The sequence below is a fragment of the Takifugu rubripes genome, chromosome 5 (assembly GCF_901000725.2).
Source record: "Takifugu rubripes chromosome 5, fTakRub1.2, whole genome shotgun sequence".
Classification (NCBI taxonomy): Eukaryota; Metazoa; Chordata; class Actinopteri; order Tetraodontiformes; family Tetraodontidae; genus Takifugu; species Takifugu rubripes.
Window position 1 is genome coordinate 3621366 of NC_042289.1, and position 16552 is coordinate 3637917.

At 42.8% G+C, this 16552-nt stretch overlaps 2 protein-coding genes and 1 long non-coding RNA gene across 4 annotated transcripts in view; 2 read left to right on the forward strand and 1 right to left on the reverse strand.

Annotated features, from left to right (window-relative positions):
- Positions 1–7623, forward strand: part of LOC101070192 (potassium voltage-gated channel subfamily C member 1-like) — a 34750-nt gene extending 27127 nt beyond the window's left edge. Inside the window, exons 5-6 of one of the 2 annotated variants that reach the window (XR_003888550.1) lie at positions 47–3102; positions 3754–7623. The gene's annotated coding sequence lies outside the window, so the exon portion shown is untranslated. The remainder of the gene's footprint in view (positions 1–46; positions 3103–3753) is intronic. The other variant, XR_003888549.1, reaches the window with a different exon arrangement.
- A 2960-nt stretch (positions 7624–10583) lies between these two features.
- On the reverse strand, positions 10584–16476 carry LOC101070423 (pyruvate dehydrogenase (acetyl-transferring) kinase isozyme 2, mitochondrial-like). Its single transcript, XM_029836167.1, has 11 exons — positions 16248–16476; positions 15543–15684; positions 14215–14286; positions 13955–14142; positions 13659–13748; positions 13188–13265; positions 13022–13098; positions 12835–12933; positions 12219–12329; positions 12016–12129; positions 10584–11772 (listed from the first exon to the last, which is right to left on the reverse strand). Exons 1-11 carry the CDS (start codon positions 16375–16377, stop codon positions 11629–11631), a joined length of 1245 nt encoding a protein of 414 aa, XP_029692027.1. The 5' UTR covers positions 16378–16476; the 3' UTR covers positions 10584–11628.
- On the forward strand, positions 15114–15685 carry LOC115249827 (uncharacterized). Its single transcript, XR_003888460.1, has 2 exons — positions 15114–15385; positions 15523–15685. It is a non-coding gene; the product is annotated as an uncharacterized lncRNA (long non-coding RNA).
- Positions 16477–16552: the final 76 nt, after the last annotated feature.

The following is a 16552-nucleotide window of genomic DNA, read 5'->3' on the forward strand; positions in this document are numbered from 1 at the left end:
TCTCCTCTGTCCGTCCATTCTCCTCTTTGTTTTTCGGGCCGCTCAGTGGGAGGCACCGTGAATGGCTACTGGAGCGACAGCCCGTGGTAGACCAGGCGACCACTGCGGCCGCACGGCGGACGACGTCGGGACAGGACGTGACGGACGGGACAGCATGCAAACTGAGAAATATGCAATGTAGATAAATGAGACCATGCTGGTTTGGAGCTCGGTGTTTCCGATCCGATACGGCATATTTGTGTGTGTGTGTGTGTGTGTGTGTCCATGTGTGTGTGTCCGCGTGTGTGTCCGTGTGTGTGAATGTGTCCATCCACCTCCAAGGTGCGCACCAAACACACGTTCTTTACTTGGAACAAAAACAAATGTTGATTTTGATGTTTGGCAGTGACGCCAGATGATGTCTTCTGTCCATCTCATTCATTTTGAATTGAACATTTCTTCATTAATATGAGGAACAGACGATTCCGGACACCAAATTTAGCCTGATACTCTGATGTTTTAGCCAAACGCAGATCACATGTACTTTAGAGAAAAAGACTATCAGCTGGTGGAGTTATTGACCCTTTAAAAATGTCGGTGATTCTGATGCTATCATTCCTCCCCAACCAAGAACCAACGAATGACGAAAGCTAGGGATTCAACCCACTAAAAATTCCAGATGTTTTTTTTTAACGCACCAAGCAAACGTGCACAGCTTTCAAAGAAATTCCAAACAGAAGGTTGTTATTTTGATGGGAATACCCGTTAAAGAAAGTAGAAGTAATAGTATAGAGTCTTACTCACAAACACACACACACACACACACACACAATCCCTTGTAAGTCGATCATTGTGAGGACTTTCATGATACATTCACCTAACCTAAACCCATTGCTACCTTAAGACTTAACCCTCAACCAGACCTCTTACCAGCCAACGTGTCCCCACTTCTTAAAAAAGTCCTCACATTGCAGGATAAACTGATATTCTGGCCTTTACTATGTAGCATGGACAAAACACATACTCTGCACGGTGGTCCTCTCCCTTCCCATCACCCTTTTCTTCTCCTCCTGCCACTGCTGATCGGCCATATTCGTCCCTACGGTGTACATATGTAAAATGTTACGTTCTAGATGAATCTGCATGGGTTTCCATCTCAAGCAATAAGGATATGACTACAAAAAAATGTGTGAAGGTCCATTAAGATTTTAGTCTTGAACCTGATGAATGTGTACATACTTAGATGTTATGAGAGTGTACGGATGTGTGTCTAGATGCACACATATGCACTAACAAAGCATGCGGGACAAAAAAAAAAAGCTCACCTGTTTGAATGCAGGAGGTGAGACGAGCTGACTTTATGCATGCCGAAATGCTATGATGCTATTGGTCGAGAGAGACCAAGTTAGGTACTGTAACAGGGCTGTTCAGGGGTGGGAAAGTTTATTTTTTCAGGAGGGGAAGGGGTTGTGTTTGTAGTAGGTCTTGTATAGCTGCTTTCTTATCGATCTTGAGGGGCTTGAGAAATGTATTAATACTGTAACTGTAGCTCTTTTTCTTCTGTTCCGCTTCTCTTTTCACAGAAAACTCTTCTGAGAGCTCTTTGTTTATCAGATATATGCAAAAAGAAGCAGTAACTGTGAACTAACCCTGAGACATAACGACAGAAACATCCATCTTATGCCATCCCACGCGCCGCTCCTCCTCCAAGAGAGAGGAGAGACCCTCTTCTGTCCAGCCACCTGTCTGCCTTTTTTTGGTTTCTGCCTTCATCACACACCATCAGCCGATTTCCTTTAGTCTTTGCATTTACTGTGCAGTCAATAAAATTCCTCCTTGGTGTGAGAAGGACATGATTCACTGCAACCTCCTAAAAAGGAATTAAAAACTTACATGATATTACTGATAGGAAGACATCTGACCTCTGATCCCTATGGGAGAACACCTTTATTTTCTGGTGGAACAGCAGCAGCAACCAGAATCTAACATTCATTTTAGTGTTCCAACCAAGTCACGAGGTGAAGTGAAGGTCAATTTTGAACAGATTGTGTAGGATCTGGTACTCCTTTGACCCTGAAAGTGTGGAACCTTGACTGGATGGTTGGGGTCCAAGACTGCTGTTCCTAATAATCTTTGAAGAGGTTGCATTGGCTCTATTCCACTCTTGCAGCACCCTGTGAAAGTCCAACATGTAAAGGTTGATCCAGACTCCTGCACAACTCCTGCAAAGTCCTCAAAGGTCAAGTCGGCCTTTACAAATTTGTTGTAACAGTATCACCATCTTTAGTGACAGATGCTCTCCTTTGTACACAACATTGGGCGACTTCTTTCCACTAACTGTTGCTCATTTGCGTGTCTTGGGATGTTTCACGTGAAACGTTCTTCAAAGCTGTCTGCTGTGTTTCCATTTTCCCCCAACAACCAAGTGCACACTGAGTTTTTGACCAATTACACAATTGTTGGGAACCAAAGGAGGAAAAGGTTCTGCCTGGGTGATGTGTAGAGTGCACGCTCTCAAACCAGGCAGAAACCAAAACGTATTTCCCCGTTCTTGCAGAGTTTGTATCAACCTAAAAGAAACAAAGACGGCTGTATTCTCATTTCTGGCCAATGTTACCAACATTTACCTCCTGTCAATCTACAGTTTTCACAACTCAGGTATCTCCTTCTTGAGCTCTCTTCCTGTCTAATGTATCACTGTTTGCTCAAAGCATGCTTGAAAACCCTGTCAAACTTTACATCTATCCTGCGCCCCATTTTACGGCTCTTGCCTTTGAAAATGTTGTCGTGCTTTCCCTGAACTCATTTCTCCTCCTGTGGCCGTGACTGATGCGTGCACCCGCTCTTCCTGTTGGACTTTAATGATCCCAACTCAACATCGCTTAGATGTTCCTGAAGTCTCTGCCAGAAAGACACCGAAAAATAGCTGACATCAACAAAGGAAGGAAAAATATTACCCAAATATTGGATTTTACCAAGAACGGAGACATAAATCGACCAGAAAATGAGACTGCAACCGCGAAGAGGGGGTCAATGGTGCGGCAACATGGCGCCTTCTGGGTGGATTATTGACCAGGCAGCATCAGAGGGAGGAAGAATGTGGGGAGATAGACAACTGAGATGGTAAGAAGGATGAGAGACAAACCAAAAAGAAATGTCTTCCTCATTTCAGCTAAGTGGTTGCATTGAACATCATATAATTTTGGTCAAGGTCTGTAGACGGTCCCATCAGCTTCGTCATCTAAATTTAGGACCAGTCCTCAATGGCTGCTGCCCTCTTTTGATTTCATTAAGTTTGTGACCTCAATGTCTTTTGGCTTTTTCGGCTAATTACCAGCCAACGATTTATTTTATCAGAGGACTGAGCTGCCCCCGCAGGACTTGGACGAGTTGTGTGCACGTGTGTGCAAGACCTGCAGAGGAAAAATGTTAATGTGTCACGTTCGAGAGTTCAGTTCTGAGTGAGCACACGTGAATTTTGCTAAGTATCCATGAGAAGCTGCGCAAGCTTCGAATAAACAAAATAAACAAAATGTGGGGGTGCTAAAGGGTCCGTGCAGGGGTCATCAGAGGAACAACATATAACATGACCTCTGGTCACCCCCAACATTTTGTGAATTCAAATGATGCTGAGAAAGTCGTGCTTATTGCTAGCATGCCCGTAATCACGCCGCAGCTCGCCACAGGGTCCCCTATGTCGTATGGCCTGATGCATGAGGTCAAAGGTCACTTATCAAACCTGCATCACATTGTTTTTTCTTTGTCTCTTTCAAGGCCCCCTTTAACTTCAAAGAAGATGAGGGCAGGGTGAACTCATCCCTCCCCCACCCCCCCCACCACCCCCCCACCCGTCTCTCCCAGTGGGATTCAGTACAAAGGGCTGGAAACAGGTTTAGGTATGAAGCACCACAGTCTCAGACACTGACCTGGATACTGTCCTTGTGTGCACGCACGAGACCGAGACGTTCCCTTTGTAGTTGTTCTGCTTCGCTTGCACACGATTTGTTCCACGGAGTTACTCTGAAGCTACATTTCCTGCTAATTTGCCGCTCTTTTTGACACTCACTATGCAAGCTCCAGGGACGGTCGATGGTGATGTCAGGACGAGCTTTTTTTGCAAATATCTACTGAGCTCCAGGAGCTGCGACTGAGACATTGCCGTACATATCAAAGAACATCATATCACATGCACAGCCGATATCATCCAGATGGCGCTGACATGACAGGACCTTAACGAACCAAACCAGAGATGGAGGTGAACTGTTTTTCTCTCATTTGCTGCCCCTTTTCAGTCACGGTCGCCTCTTTTTCTGCATCTGGACGCCTCTGCTTCTCCTCCTCTTTGTCCAAACTGCATGGCATGACCAAAACCACTTAAAATAGCTTTATTAGAAAGAGCAGAGAGAGAAGGGAGGGGGGTGAGGGAGACCACAATGAACATTTTTTGTTTGTTTGTTTGTTTGTTTTTTCACCCAGCAATGCAAGTTCATCCCCCTTCCTCCACGACTTCATTCAGCCCTCCTGGCTGCTAATAAACCTGCGCAGTAAGCAGTTTCGGTGGGGTTGGCGAAGAACCTGCCAACCATACATTTTATACCTCTGGGGGTGTTTTCCAAGAAGGCTTTTTGAGTTATTTTTATTCGTCTAGGCAGTTATCCAGCGGGAGTGGCAGAACATCTCGGAGACAAACTAAAAACTGCATTCCGAACAAATTAGAAATGGGTGTTTCTGACACAGTTCGCCAGCATGAAGATTCTGCATGATGTCTGCGAGCCACCCAGATCTCCTCTACAAACGCCAGGGCTCCAAAATCCAACAAAAATAACGTTTGTTCTGTACGATATCCCTCCGTTTCACTCCGCTACTGCATACTCGAGGGCTGCCACAGTGGCCACTGTATTTGCACTCCTCGCAGCCTCCTAGCCTGCTTCTTCCTCTTATTTTATGTTATATGACTTTTTACTCTCGGACCCTGCGTGTGACTCCCTCCAACGGCAGCTGTGTGTCGTAATTATCACACCCATATGCAATTGAATTGCAGTGTCATTAATTCTGTGTGTAGGATCAACAGTATCCCCTTTCTGTGGCTTTGATGTGAATTATTGCAGGTAAACCAGGTAAAAAAAAAAAGCCCCATATATTTAGTTGTTTTTATTTTGTGTCAAAGCTACTAGAACTGTTTAGGTTAAAGGCTTGGGAATGTGCTCATTATTGACTCACACAACATCACTTTTACTGATTATGAACGTTTAGGGCAGCCACTCCCTAAAATCACACCGAATACAGTCGTCCAGAAAGACTTTATTTCTGATGAAGATGGTTGCCTCATCATCCTCATGTCTGTCGAGGCAGATATTCATAAGTAAAGTTCAGTTTGACCCCCTGCAGGTCAAGGTTGGTAAATTCTGTTGAAGTAAGAACTGTTAAACAGTTGAACTTATTTCATTTTTTTAACCAAAACCCTCAAAAAGGACAAGAAATGCTTACTGGTGTAGCCTTCCTTTACACCAGTATAAGACCGTGTATATACAGTATTTATAAACCAGATTTGATGTCAAATGGTTCTTGATTATCAATATTCCTGCGATGTTCTCATCAGAAGGCCTGACAAACAGGAGAAAGTCAATTACGATCCATATTCTGATTAAAGCAGAATATGATGTAACCAGAATATAACCAGCATGTTCTTAAAACAAGCTTTAGTCAAACATGCTAAAGTCTAATGTCAACTACTAACATTATTATTGACAGTAACACTGTAGTGCTTAAATACCTAAACTAGCAGCAAAATAATACAAGAAGAAATGAGAGCTAACTGTTAAAGCTGATGACTAGCTTTCCGGCTTAAATGCCAACATTGGTGAACAAATTGTTGCTAACCTTTGCACTAAAAGGAAGTTTTGCACGTCTGTGGTGTTGCAAACATAGTGGCCAGTTTGATGAAGCAACTTCAAAATTACCATGTAATGCTCCCATTATTCTGATTAAACATAAACACTGAATGAGGGGATCCTAAAAGACGGTGAGCAAGGGGGTGACGTGAAGGGTGACCTGTAATAAGTGCAGTATTTGGTTAAAGAAAAAAGATGTTGCTGCGACCTGGCTTCCCTCATCTTTTTTGTTTGTTTGTTTTAAAACTTAAACAGGTTTTATGAAAACCTGAAAAGTTCATATGGTTAGATCATGGCCTTTGGATCATGGCCTTTAGGACATGACACACCTACAAAGTAAGGTCAAACTCTGGGGTCCGTCTCGGCTATCCCAACACCATTTATCCCAGAATTGGTGGAAAGATAAAATAAATAAATAAATAAAATTATATTGAATTTGCTTGAAAATTCTCTCTTATCAAGAAAGGAGTCCGAATGTTTATTTTGTTTTTTTGTTTTGGGGAAACAGGGCTTAACTCAGGAATCCAGATTGTCCCACTGAACTGGGTCTCATTGTTTCCACAGTGTCCTAGTGTTTAAACGAGTGTAATATTTAATATTACTTGTCTTCCTAAAGGGGTAAAGTACACCCTCCCATGACGCTTTGCTGCAGCCAGGTGAAATCAACCTCTGTCAGCATCACTTGCGTGGTTTGATCAGCAAAATGTGGGTTGATCTCTAACTGTTTGGTTTCACAGGGCAACTCTGATGAGTGAATGGTGACTTATTTGTCCTAAAACATGTCAGAATTTTGCAAACCTGTCATGTGTGAGATACAGCCATTTTTATTTTTTTCTAACCCAACAAAAGTAAACACGATCAGCACTGGTTGAAGAATTTGCGTTGATATCATGCTAGTCTGTTAGCCTCAGGAGGCAACAGTAAGATTCTTGACTTGGCATGTGTGTATTTTAGCACTTAGCTTAATAAGTAAAAGGGAAAAGAAATGTATTTTCTGTTGATCCAACTGTTCCGCTGCTTGCTTGTGAGATACAACCACGATCGCTGCCCGAAGGCTTCGGCGGCATCATTTTGGATTCCCGCCTTTATGTTGTATCTGTGGCAAAGGTTGCGCGCATGTACGGAGCCACACGTCACGCCTGCATGTGCGCGCTCGGTGTGCTTAAGCATCGGACGGACGGACAATTCGGCATACTCGCACGGCTGCACACGGTGCTACAGCACAGACCATTGGACGAGCTAATTAGATGATCACAACAAAATCAGCTAGTAAACGTTCAAGGTTCACGAACAAGTTACGTTTTAATTAGAATTGATGATTCTACTGATTTAGCCAGACAAAAATGAATAAATAAACTGGTCAGCCATGATTAAGAACATGGATCAGACTTCGCAGTTCAAACCCAGCTGGTTGCTGCACTTTCATCCATAAACCAGCGGAAACCTTTGGGGTTCTACCGAGCTAATCTGTAGTTTCGTCCTGCGTCTCCGCCCTTTCCTCTCCTCTCTCTCCCCTCGCTTTTTTTGAGGAAGAAGCTTCTTTTTGCATCCTTTGATCTTGCATTTTTCTATCCTATTTTTTGGAGATGAATTCTAAACTGCATGCGTGGGAAAACCTGTAAGATGATGATTAACTGAATTGTGAAATGCAGTGTGAAGAGAAGCCTCGTCTCTGTTTAAAAAAAAGAAAAACTACTTTTATTCAACATAAATCGTGATTCTCCCCTATTTAGTTTTCTTTTTTTTTTAAAAACCCTCTTTGTTCGCAATTAAAGCTATGTTTATTCCATTTTTGTCATTGCTGCCTTTTCTTGGACTGTTCATAAGAGTCGGCTGAGGATGAAATTGACGGAGAAGAGGCTTCTCTCCATTCAGGGAAGGTTTTATTCTATCAGGAATGATGCTGGATACCATGTTAATGACAGGAGGGAGAAAAATAAAAAGAATATTTCAATGGAATGTTTATTATTTACATTTTCTATTTTTGAAACATGAACAAAAAATGTTAACCTAATATTACAACAGCATTTGTGGAAAAAAAAAGAGACTTAAAAAAAAGAAAGCAGCTCTGTTGTTGAAACATATGACTGTGAATGCTGAATTACCTGAGCATCTCTTCTCCTTTAGGCCTCCTGATAAGATTTAAAAAAAACAAACAGATAATTTAAAAAAAAAATACTGACAAAACAACTTCAGTTTAAAAAGAATATCTCAAAAACAGAATTACAAAAATAAAAGCTTAACATTTTGAAACAGTGTCTGGTGTGTATTTGTTCTGTTTAACCCAGTTTTGTGTCATCAAAAAAGATTTTATGTGTTGCGTCAACACAATTTGCTCAACTGAAAACTGGTTGTACCAAGATCTTCTAAAGCTTCACCAATGTCCATGTCTGGGGCCCGACCTTGTTTCGGTGTTTGCACCCTTTGCTTTGGCACCCTCCCGCTGGCACGTCCTCAGTGTTTTAGCTGATAGGCTGAGTCAACAAGAGTCCATTTCAGCTCAGCGGCGCCCCTGATCCTGCACGTAGCTGCTTCCTGCTAAATGACACTACCTGTCATGGGCTCCTTTACATCCCCATTCCCATTAGACAAATTTTTTTTATTAGTTTATCAACAAGATTCAGCTAAATGTATAAATGAAAATTGTGTGTCCACCAGGGTGAGGAGGAGTTAGAGAGGATGGTCGCCTCTCCTAACCTCATCAACGTCTCATCCATCCCAATTTAAGTTCTGCACAAATTTACGAGAATGTAAGACACGTGGGGGGGCGGTGGGGACATTTGTAATTCTTGCCGCTTGGTGTCGCTGCAGGTTCAATGATCGGCTGCTTTTTGCCCTAAACTGGAATACAATTAAAGTTTTATGGGCTTTCACATCATTCAGCAAGGATTTTCTTCTGAACAATCAATTGTAGAATAGTTTTTTCTAGAGCAACATAAAGGTGCAATTAAAAAAAGCTTATTTACATTATGAAGAATATACATCAATTCATTTTTTCAAGGGTTTTTTTCTGTCAAAAGTGGTCAGTCACCACAGATCTTTCTTTCTTTTTTCTTTCTTTCTTTATCTATTTCTTTATCTATTTCTTTTGCATACTTCCTGTTTATTTGTTTGACAAAGATATTAGATAACAGATGGCTTTCAATTATATAACCTGACCAATCTTATCTGGTTTGCACTGTGTCCGTGGATCTGTATACACAATCAATATTTATATAAACTGAGGACAGGACATGTCAAACATCATGTGCATCACTGCTGCATAATATTCTGTGACAAATTTAATAAGAATAACAATAACACCAACAATTCTGAACATTATTATTGTTAGTATCATTAAAATATATCAATAATACACTATCAATAATAATGGTGTTATTATTATTATTATTATTATTATTATTATTATTATTATTATTATTATTATTATTATAGCTGCTGTTAGACAGCCGAGAATCCGATTATGGTCACTGAAAGTTCAGACATAACTTATTACATTAATTAGCAGCTGAAAAGACATATTATACTGAAAATACTAGGCTACTAACTTTTAGATGACAATTAATTATTAATTTAAGGTGTTAATCTGCAGCAAATCACAAACCTCAATTATTCTCCTAATTCTTTTTAATGAGTCTGATTTCAGTTATTATTATTATTTTTTACTCAACAAACCTACTGCGGAGACGTGACCTGAAACAGTTGCAGATTCTACTAGAGGACTGTGAGCTGGTCTGTCAGCAGCAAAGCTGAATTATCAGGACTGTTTTTGAGTACGATCCTTCTTGGTATATATGAGTTAATATTCTGTAATATTCTGTATATTCATCTCTGTGTTTATCTTATATTAGATCAGCGATTGGTGAAAAACAGAATAATAACAGGCGCTCAGATGACAGGATAAATGGTTGATCAGCTGTATTTGCTCCTTCTTGACATTTTTGTTTTCAGCATTTTTGCCACACTGATGTGTTTGACACATCACACAAAATAAAGGAGCTTGAGCTGTCCAAACCTACCGGACCCTGACGGTGACCTGCTGTCGTGTGGTGTTTGAAAGCCCTCCAGTGTAGCTGAACAAATTCTACAACAAATCTCCTCCACAGTGAAGAGAAAGAGTCATTGTCAGTTGTCACTTGATTACAGTTGTGGCTGCCAAAGATGACACAACCAGCTATTGGGTTTAGGGGGGCAACTGGACAATATTGGTATTAAACGGCTCCTTATTTTTACCGAATCATTTAAAAAAAGATTGTTCTGTTCTGTGGCATTGATTGTTTTCTATATTTCTTTGGTGGTCTGAAACAGGATATCATCAGGGATTAATAAAGTCTTCTTCTTCCTTATCTTGAGAAGCTGCTAATGTTTACGAAGATAACAGATGTTTTACCTTCTTCTCCACGTGTTAGCTTTTGCTACGTAGCACTAAACGGGAGAGCTACTGGGGGAGATGGATGGTGAATGTTTTATACAATAAAAAAATGTAACAGGCCTTGTGTGACTGAACAGGCTGACCTTGTGTTCACACACACAAAGACACACACCGATGTCCAGCATGTCTTATATAACCCTATCATTTATGACCTCCGCAGAATCCAGCAGATGACCCCTGATATCTGCAGCACGAGCACTGAAAGAGCCTCAAACCTCAGAAGGTAATTAACACATACGTGTTTCACCATCGATCACCATCAATGACACAGAGCAGATGGCTTATTTTATTTGTTTTATTAGAAAAATAAAAGTTCTCCAATATGTCACCTGACTATAAAACACAAAGGAACACACACACTTCAACGGAACAGTGCATGAATTACACCTTGCATAAGCACACACACCTGGGATCACAATACACAGCACAGCAGTGGCTTGTTCTCCGCCCAGAGGAAGCTCGTCTCAGCAGACTCCCACGTATTTATCAATTAATGAATAACCACAAACGTCGACAACAGACTCGTTTACATAACTCCGACTGTGTTACAGTATCTGTAAAATATAACCGAACCCTCCTCGAACCTCGGTCGGCTGCTGAGTGTGCATTTATTCCACAGCTCCACTCACCAATGAAAGTGATTCTGATTTAAGGTCCCAGCCGAAACATCAGAGGTGTCCTTGGTTACACTTTCATGAGCACTTTTAACGGCTAAACATACATAGATGCGCGTATATATGTAAAAGTCAAACATTTGGATGTACTCTCTATGATTAGGACTGGAAGAAGTGATTCATTTTGTAACACAACACTTAAAAAGATCAACTTTTGTTTTGCAGCCTGATGACATGTAACGACTGTAACGGTCTAATTGGGCGTTCAATCTTCCAAAATTTGTAGATCAACATGTTACATAAGCTTCACAGCAAGAAGAAAAAGAGCTGGTCCAAGTCCGTTTTTGCCTAAAAAGCTAATTATTTGTTTTTTATGAGCCGCTGAATCTGCAGAACTGTCGTGTAGCCACTTCACTAAATTTCAGGTCAACTCCCTCTCTCCCTCTTTCTCTCCCACCCTCTCTCCCTCCCTCTGTCCTCAACTCTTTCTACCTCCACGTGGTCTTCTACCATCTTGTTAAAGCACAAATGCAAAGAAGATCCAGGAAGACGACACTCTCTCGCTTCGTTTGGTCTCCATGGGTCACTTGAGGTCCAACCCCACCTCTGGAATAGTTCAACTGCACATCACCAAGTCTTTAAATGGTACAGTATGTAACAGTGGACTTGGGTGGCTTTCCTTTCAAAAAGTCAGGTAATTTTTGTGACCGAATCACTTCTGGGCACGGTAGTTGGCCAGGTTCAGTGGCTCCTTGGAGGGGACGCACCAATCGTCTGCTTCCAAACTGAGCTTGTAGTGACGCAGAGCGGACTTGTTGAACACCGGCAGCCTCTCCACCGAGTCAGTAGACAAGGCCTGTGCAGAGGTACAGAGGACGGTTAAATCAGGCTCCCAGATCTGATCAGACCACATGAGCAAAATAATAAATACAACATATAGATGAACTCTTGTCCATGGTCCCAAAAGGCCAAGAGAGCATTTCCTTTAGCGATGTGTCATGTTTATTTGCTTAGTGACAACAGTCCTTGTAATTTAGCACCAAACAATAGGATTCTCTCATTTAGGACCAGTCTGTGTAGTTCTTCATATTGAAATTACCTTCAGGTGGATGATGGCATCAGTTCCATTCCCTTCCATGGAAAACAGCTGTAAGTCTCCCTGGAAATAGCGGGCGTAGAGACGGGAGATCGGCAGCCCATAGCCAAACCCTGCCTACACACACAGGTCCGTGCACATATCTTAGCTCTTCTGTAGTATTGAGGATGTGTGTGATTGTGTGTGTTTGCAGGCTAGCGGCTCACCAGCGGGGCTCTATGTTTGTCCTCGATGCAGGGGCGAGGAGCCGTGGAATACATGTAGCTGAACAGACGCTCGGTTCTCCTAAAGGGAACGCCACCACCTCTGTCACTCATCTGGAAACAAAGATTACAGTCAGTCTTAGGAACCTGTTTGCGTAGGTGTGTTTGTGTGTATGTGTGTGCATCCGCCCTCAATAAAGACATTCACATCCATTCCCTCTAATGGATTAATGACCCCATCTCTGTGGCCGATATGTAAAGCTGATTGTGCCGATTCTTTGGTGATAATGAGGCTTTATGGGTTTATGTAACTTGATTAAGCTGTTGTGACTCATGGTAACAAGAACAACCGTTTATGTTATGAATGGGGGCACGAATAATGTCCCCCTTCTACTCCCCATGTTTTTTTTTAACAAAATCGCTTAATCACATTGTAGGTAAATATAATGAGTCCGCTGAGCCACCTTTGTTTCTATTCTGGGTGTGAAAAACTGGGACATAGAAGTCCATCTGAACACACCTTTGGCTCTCTCTTGCTTGTGACTTGGACGTCCTGTACTCCCTCCCACACACACACACACACTGCCCAAAGTTCATTTCCAACCTCCCGGTGATTCACCTTGATTGACAGGTCCTCTCCACCGAGGGCAATCATGACTTTAATGGGTGGCAGCGTCCTGCTGGACTCGTGGGTCTCGATGGTTGCTCTCATGGCGTTCTACAGAGAATAAACCGGGCTGTTATGAGGAAACACCAGGTTTTGTGGACTTTTTAACAGCTTTGGCAGACAGGGAACAATATCTTACCTTGAAGAGTTCAAAGAGCATGTGATACAGGTGAGAGGGGACGTAGGAAATCTGGATGGGCTCTCTGACATTGTTGGCTGCAGGGCGAAAACAAAAGTCAGCGCTTTATGCACACACACACGCACACAGGCTAATGAACTGTTGTCAGTGCATACGTGCGTCTCACCATTCATCTGCCTCAGCTCCAGCTCAGGTGCCCCCAGGTAATACTGTTCGCACAGCAGCTTGGCGCTCTCGTAGGCGTCTGAACACAAACGGAGCAAAAACAGCTGTATTCTTTGCCCTGAGGGATTACGTCACAAACCGACATAAAGATAAACTGTCGAAATACGAGGTCATCGTCAGCGTATGATAACAGTGTCCAGTAGGTTACCAAGCTCTGTCCCAGTTATGAAACCGGTGCCTTTGGTGATATAAGAGGGTTTTGTTTGGGGGAACTGAACTAGTTCTGTGAGCTTCAGGAAAGTAGCAGGACCAGGAATGCGTTAAAAAAAATAGGTAAACGTCATCTTGCACTGCTTTCTTGACTTTTTTTCAGCTTTAGAACTCAAGAGTTGCACATCTGAAATGAGGACGCCGTCTGCTGATTTTAAGTCAATTACCACCCGTCCCAAAAAGAAGACCTCTATCTTCTTACCTCGCGTGACCTCTGTTACATCACACACCGAGTCGATGCAGCCGATGGTGTTTGGGTGAGCCGGGTTTATGTTGCCACTGAACACAAGAGCTGCATCACAGAGGAGAGAAGAAAAATGGTTATTACCCCCACGAGGGCCACTGATACTCGGTGATGCTATCAGTGGGTGACGAACTGTAGTTTCAGCTCTGGTGTCACTGGGGCTGCTGCAGGGGGCTCGGCTGTGTTTGTTCAGGCTAACATAGTGGCCTGGGTTGCACCCAGCCTAAGGTGTGATCCACGAGGGGCTTGCTTACTGTGCTGGTTGATGAGCATCCGTATGGAGATGCGGCTGGTGTAAAAACGGTCCAGGAAGTACTGGATGTTGTGGTCAGTAACGGCGTCCTGCTGGTCGAAGGCATCCTTGTACTCAATCACCCCCTGAGCCATAGTGGGAACCACCTCATTGTGGCGGTTCCTGATGGTTTCTAGAACCTCCAAAAACCTGAGATATGGGAGTGAGAGGTGAGACGCACAAACGAAAAAGAAAACACAGTGAAAGTCTGGTCGCACTTACGTTTCAAGGACACTCTGGTCATCGGGGGTCTTGTCCAGAAATTCAAGGATCTCCATCAGACTCTGGGTGTACCTAAGAGAACAAAACAATCCAATCCAGTCTTTACAGGCACATTACAGTAACATCAAGCCTGACCCACAAACTAGCTAGAGTGGCACAAATAAAGCCTCCCTTTTAACAGGAAGAAAACCTGAACAGAACCAGGCTCACACTGAGGGTCCCCCTGTCCTCCCTGTTCCCTGATGGGGAACAAAAGAGAGAAGTGGAGTTGTGTCACTGTTTCATTTCCTTTCCAGAGGCCAATTCTAGCCTAGCTTTCTGCCTTTTCACCTAACAACAATACTGTAACAATAACAGTAGTGGTGGAATGATAAATTGCACCCGGGGCTGAGAGTGTGTCCTCATACGGTTAAAAATAGCAAATGTATAGTATCAGGCAGAAATAGCAGCCAGTATGAACCAGTACATTCCACTGGGCTTCAGAGCCAGTCAGAAAAACATATGAGTGGAGAAAGCCGAGACAAGAGCGTCAACATCAGCCAGCTTGAGATGTTGTTTACACACGACTGCTGAATCTCCACACAGCGAATGCAGCTCACGCCCTGCAGCGTGCTAATCACTTAGCCAGGTTAGCCCAGACGACAGTTGTTTCTCTGTTAGCGTGTTTTACAACAAGTTGAAGACCACAAGAAGCGCTGATGAATTTTTGGGGATTTCACTTTTAACTTCTCAGCGTTACAAAGCCTCAAAGCACCAGCGCTGAAGTGCTTTAAAAACCCAGAAGACGGCAGGTCAACTTTGTAAATTTAAGATTGTAAATATAATAAAAGATGTCTCGACTTTTTAACAATTCATGACCATAAGAAAGTTTGTAAGAAGTTTTTTAAAAAACTTCTGTTCCTCATTTCTTGTGAATGGCTCGAGCTGCGACTTTGTTTTCCCCGTCAGCAGCAGAGCGGCCGTTTGGAACACGCTGTTCTCTGCAGATGCAAAAACAAGTAGGAAGGAGGGGTAAAAAGCAGAAGGAAGGCAGGGACGTCTGAGGAACTGGGACAAAGTTCACCAGCTCTCCCTCCCTCCCTCCCTCCTTCCCCTGCTCGTAATGTAATCGCTGATTAAAGCTGGTCTGCCGTGTTTATCTGCTATTCATAGCATGTGGATTAAGAGTGCTGTAAGTCTTTGAAAAAGAACAACTTTGTGGAAAAACAAAAAGTTTTAGAAGTTTCCCCACAAGTCTGGTGGCACTTTAACTGACCCAGGGTTGGAATGTTTCATGTTCCTTTGTGCTTGTTTGGCTGTCAAATGTAGGCATCAGTGTGTCGTCTCACCAGCTCTGGACCAGCTGGACGGAGGGCGTCCCCAGTAACCGGTCCGGCAGCAGGTTGATCTCCTTCATGATGTTGGACAAACGGACGGGAAGCTCTTGGCGAAGGAATACAAACGACGTGCGTTCACAGGCGTTAATCGTACCTGGGGAGCAGAGCAAGCCTCTGTTAACGGTTGACCCCGATCGGTGACCTCAAACATTTCTCCAAGGCTCCATCATCAAAGATCAAGATTTGAGGAATGGTGTAATAACACCATTAATAACACTATCACATTTGAAGAATTCAATTAATTAATAACCTCAACAATGAATGTAAGCTTTACTAAAGTTTGTCTTAGTGAATTAACTGATCCCAGTGAAACTGATCCGTGTCACATCACTGTCACAGTAATTATACTTTTCAATCATGATTAGGTACAACACAGTAATAACAGCATGATAATGATAATGATAATAATAATAATAATAATAATAATAATAATAATAATAATAATGATGATGATGATGATAATAATGACAACAGATTGGTTAACAAACACAGTCAGTCCGTGTGTTGATGTCAACATCCTGAACAGTTAAGTCGTGCGTGAGCGCGTTGGGGTGGAAGTGGCAGCGAATATTACAGCAGCTCTATGCAGACAAAAGGCTCCAAACTTTTCTCTTCACTCATGCATCGACTCAACTAAGGCAAAAAGGAGTCACTCACCAAAATCCAAGAACTGCTTCATTGACAGGGGTGAAGGGGAGAACTTGGAGAAGTGATCGATGTGTTTGGGCACGTTCGCCAGCGCCGCCGCCTTCATCAAAGAGCGGACGAACTTCATTTTACTTGTCATCTTCTGACATCAAGTGAGCAGAATTAGAAGAGAAGAGCGAAGGTAGACAGATGAGGAATCTGCTCGAGCATCTACTCGTGCTCACGGTCTGCAGCGCTGCGTCGGAGGCCCTACTTAAGTTCTCCTCAGCCAATAGGAGGGCGAGGCGGGCGGCAACCAGCCAATGGGTTTTCCG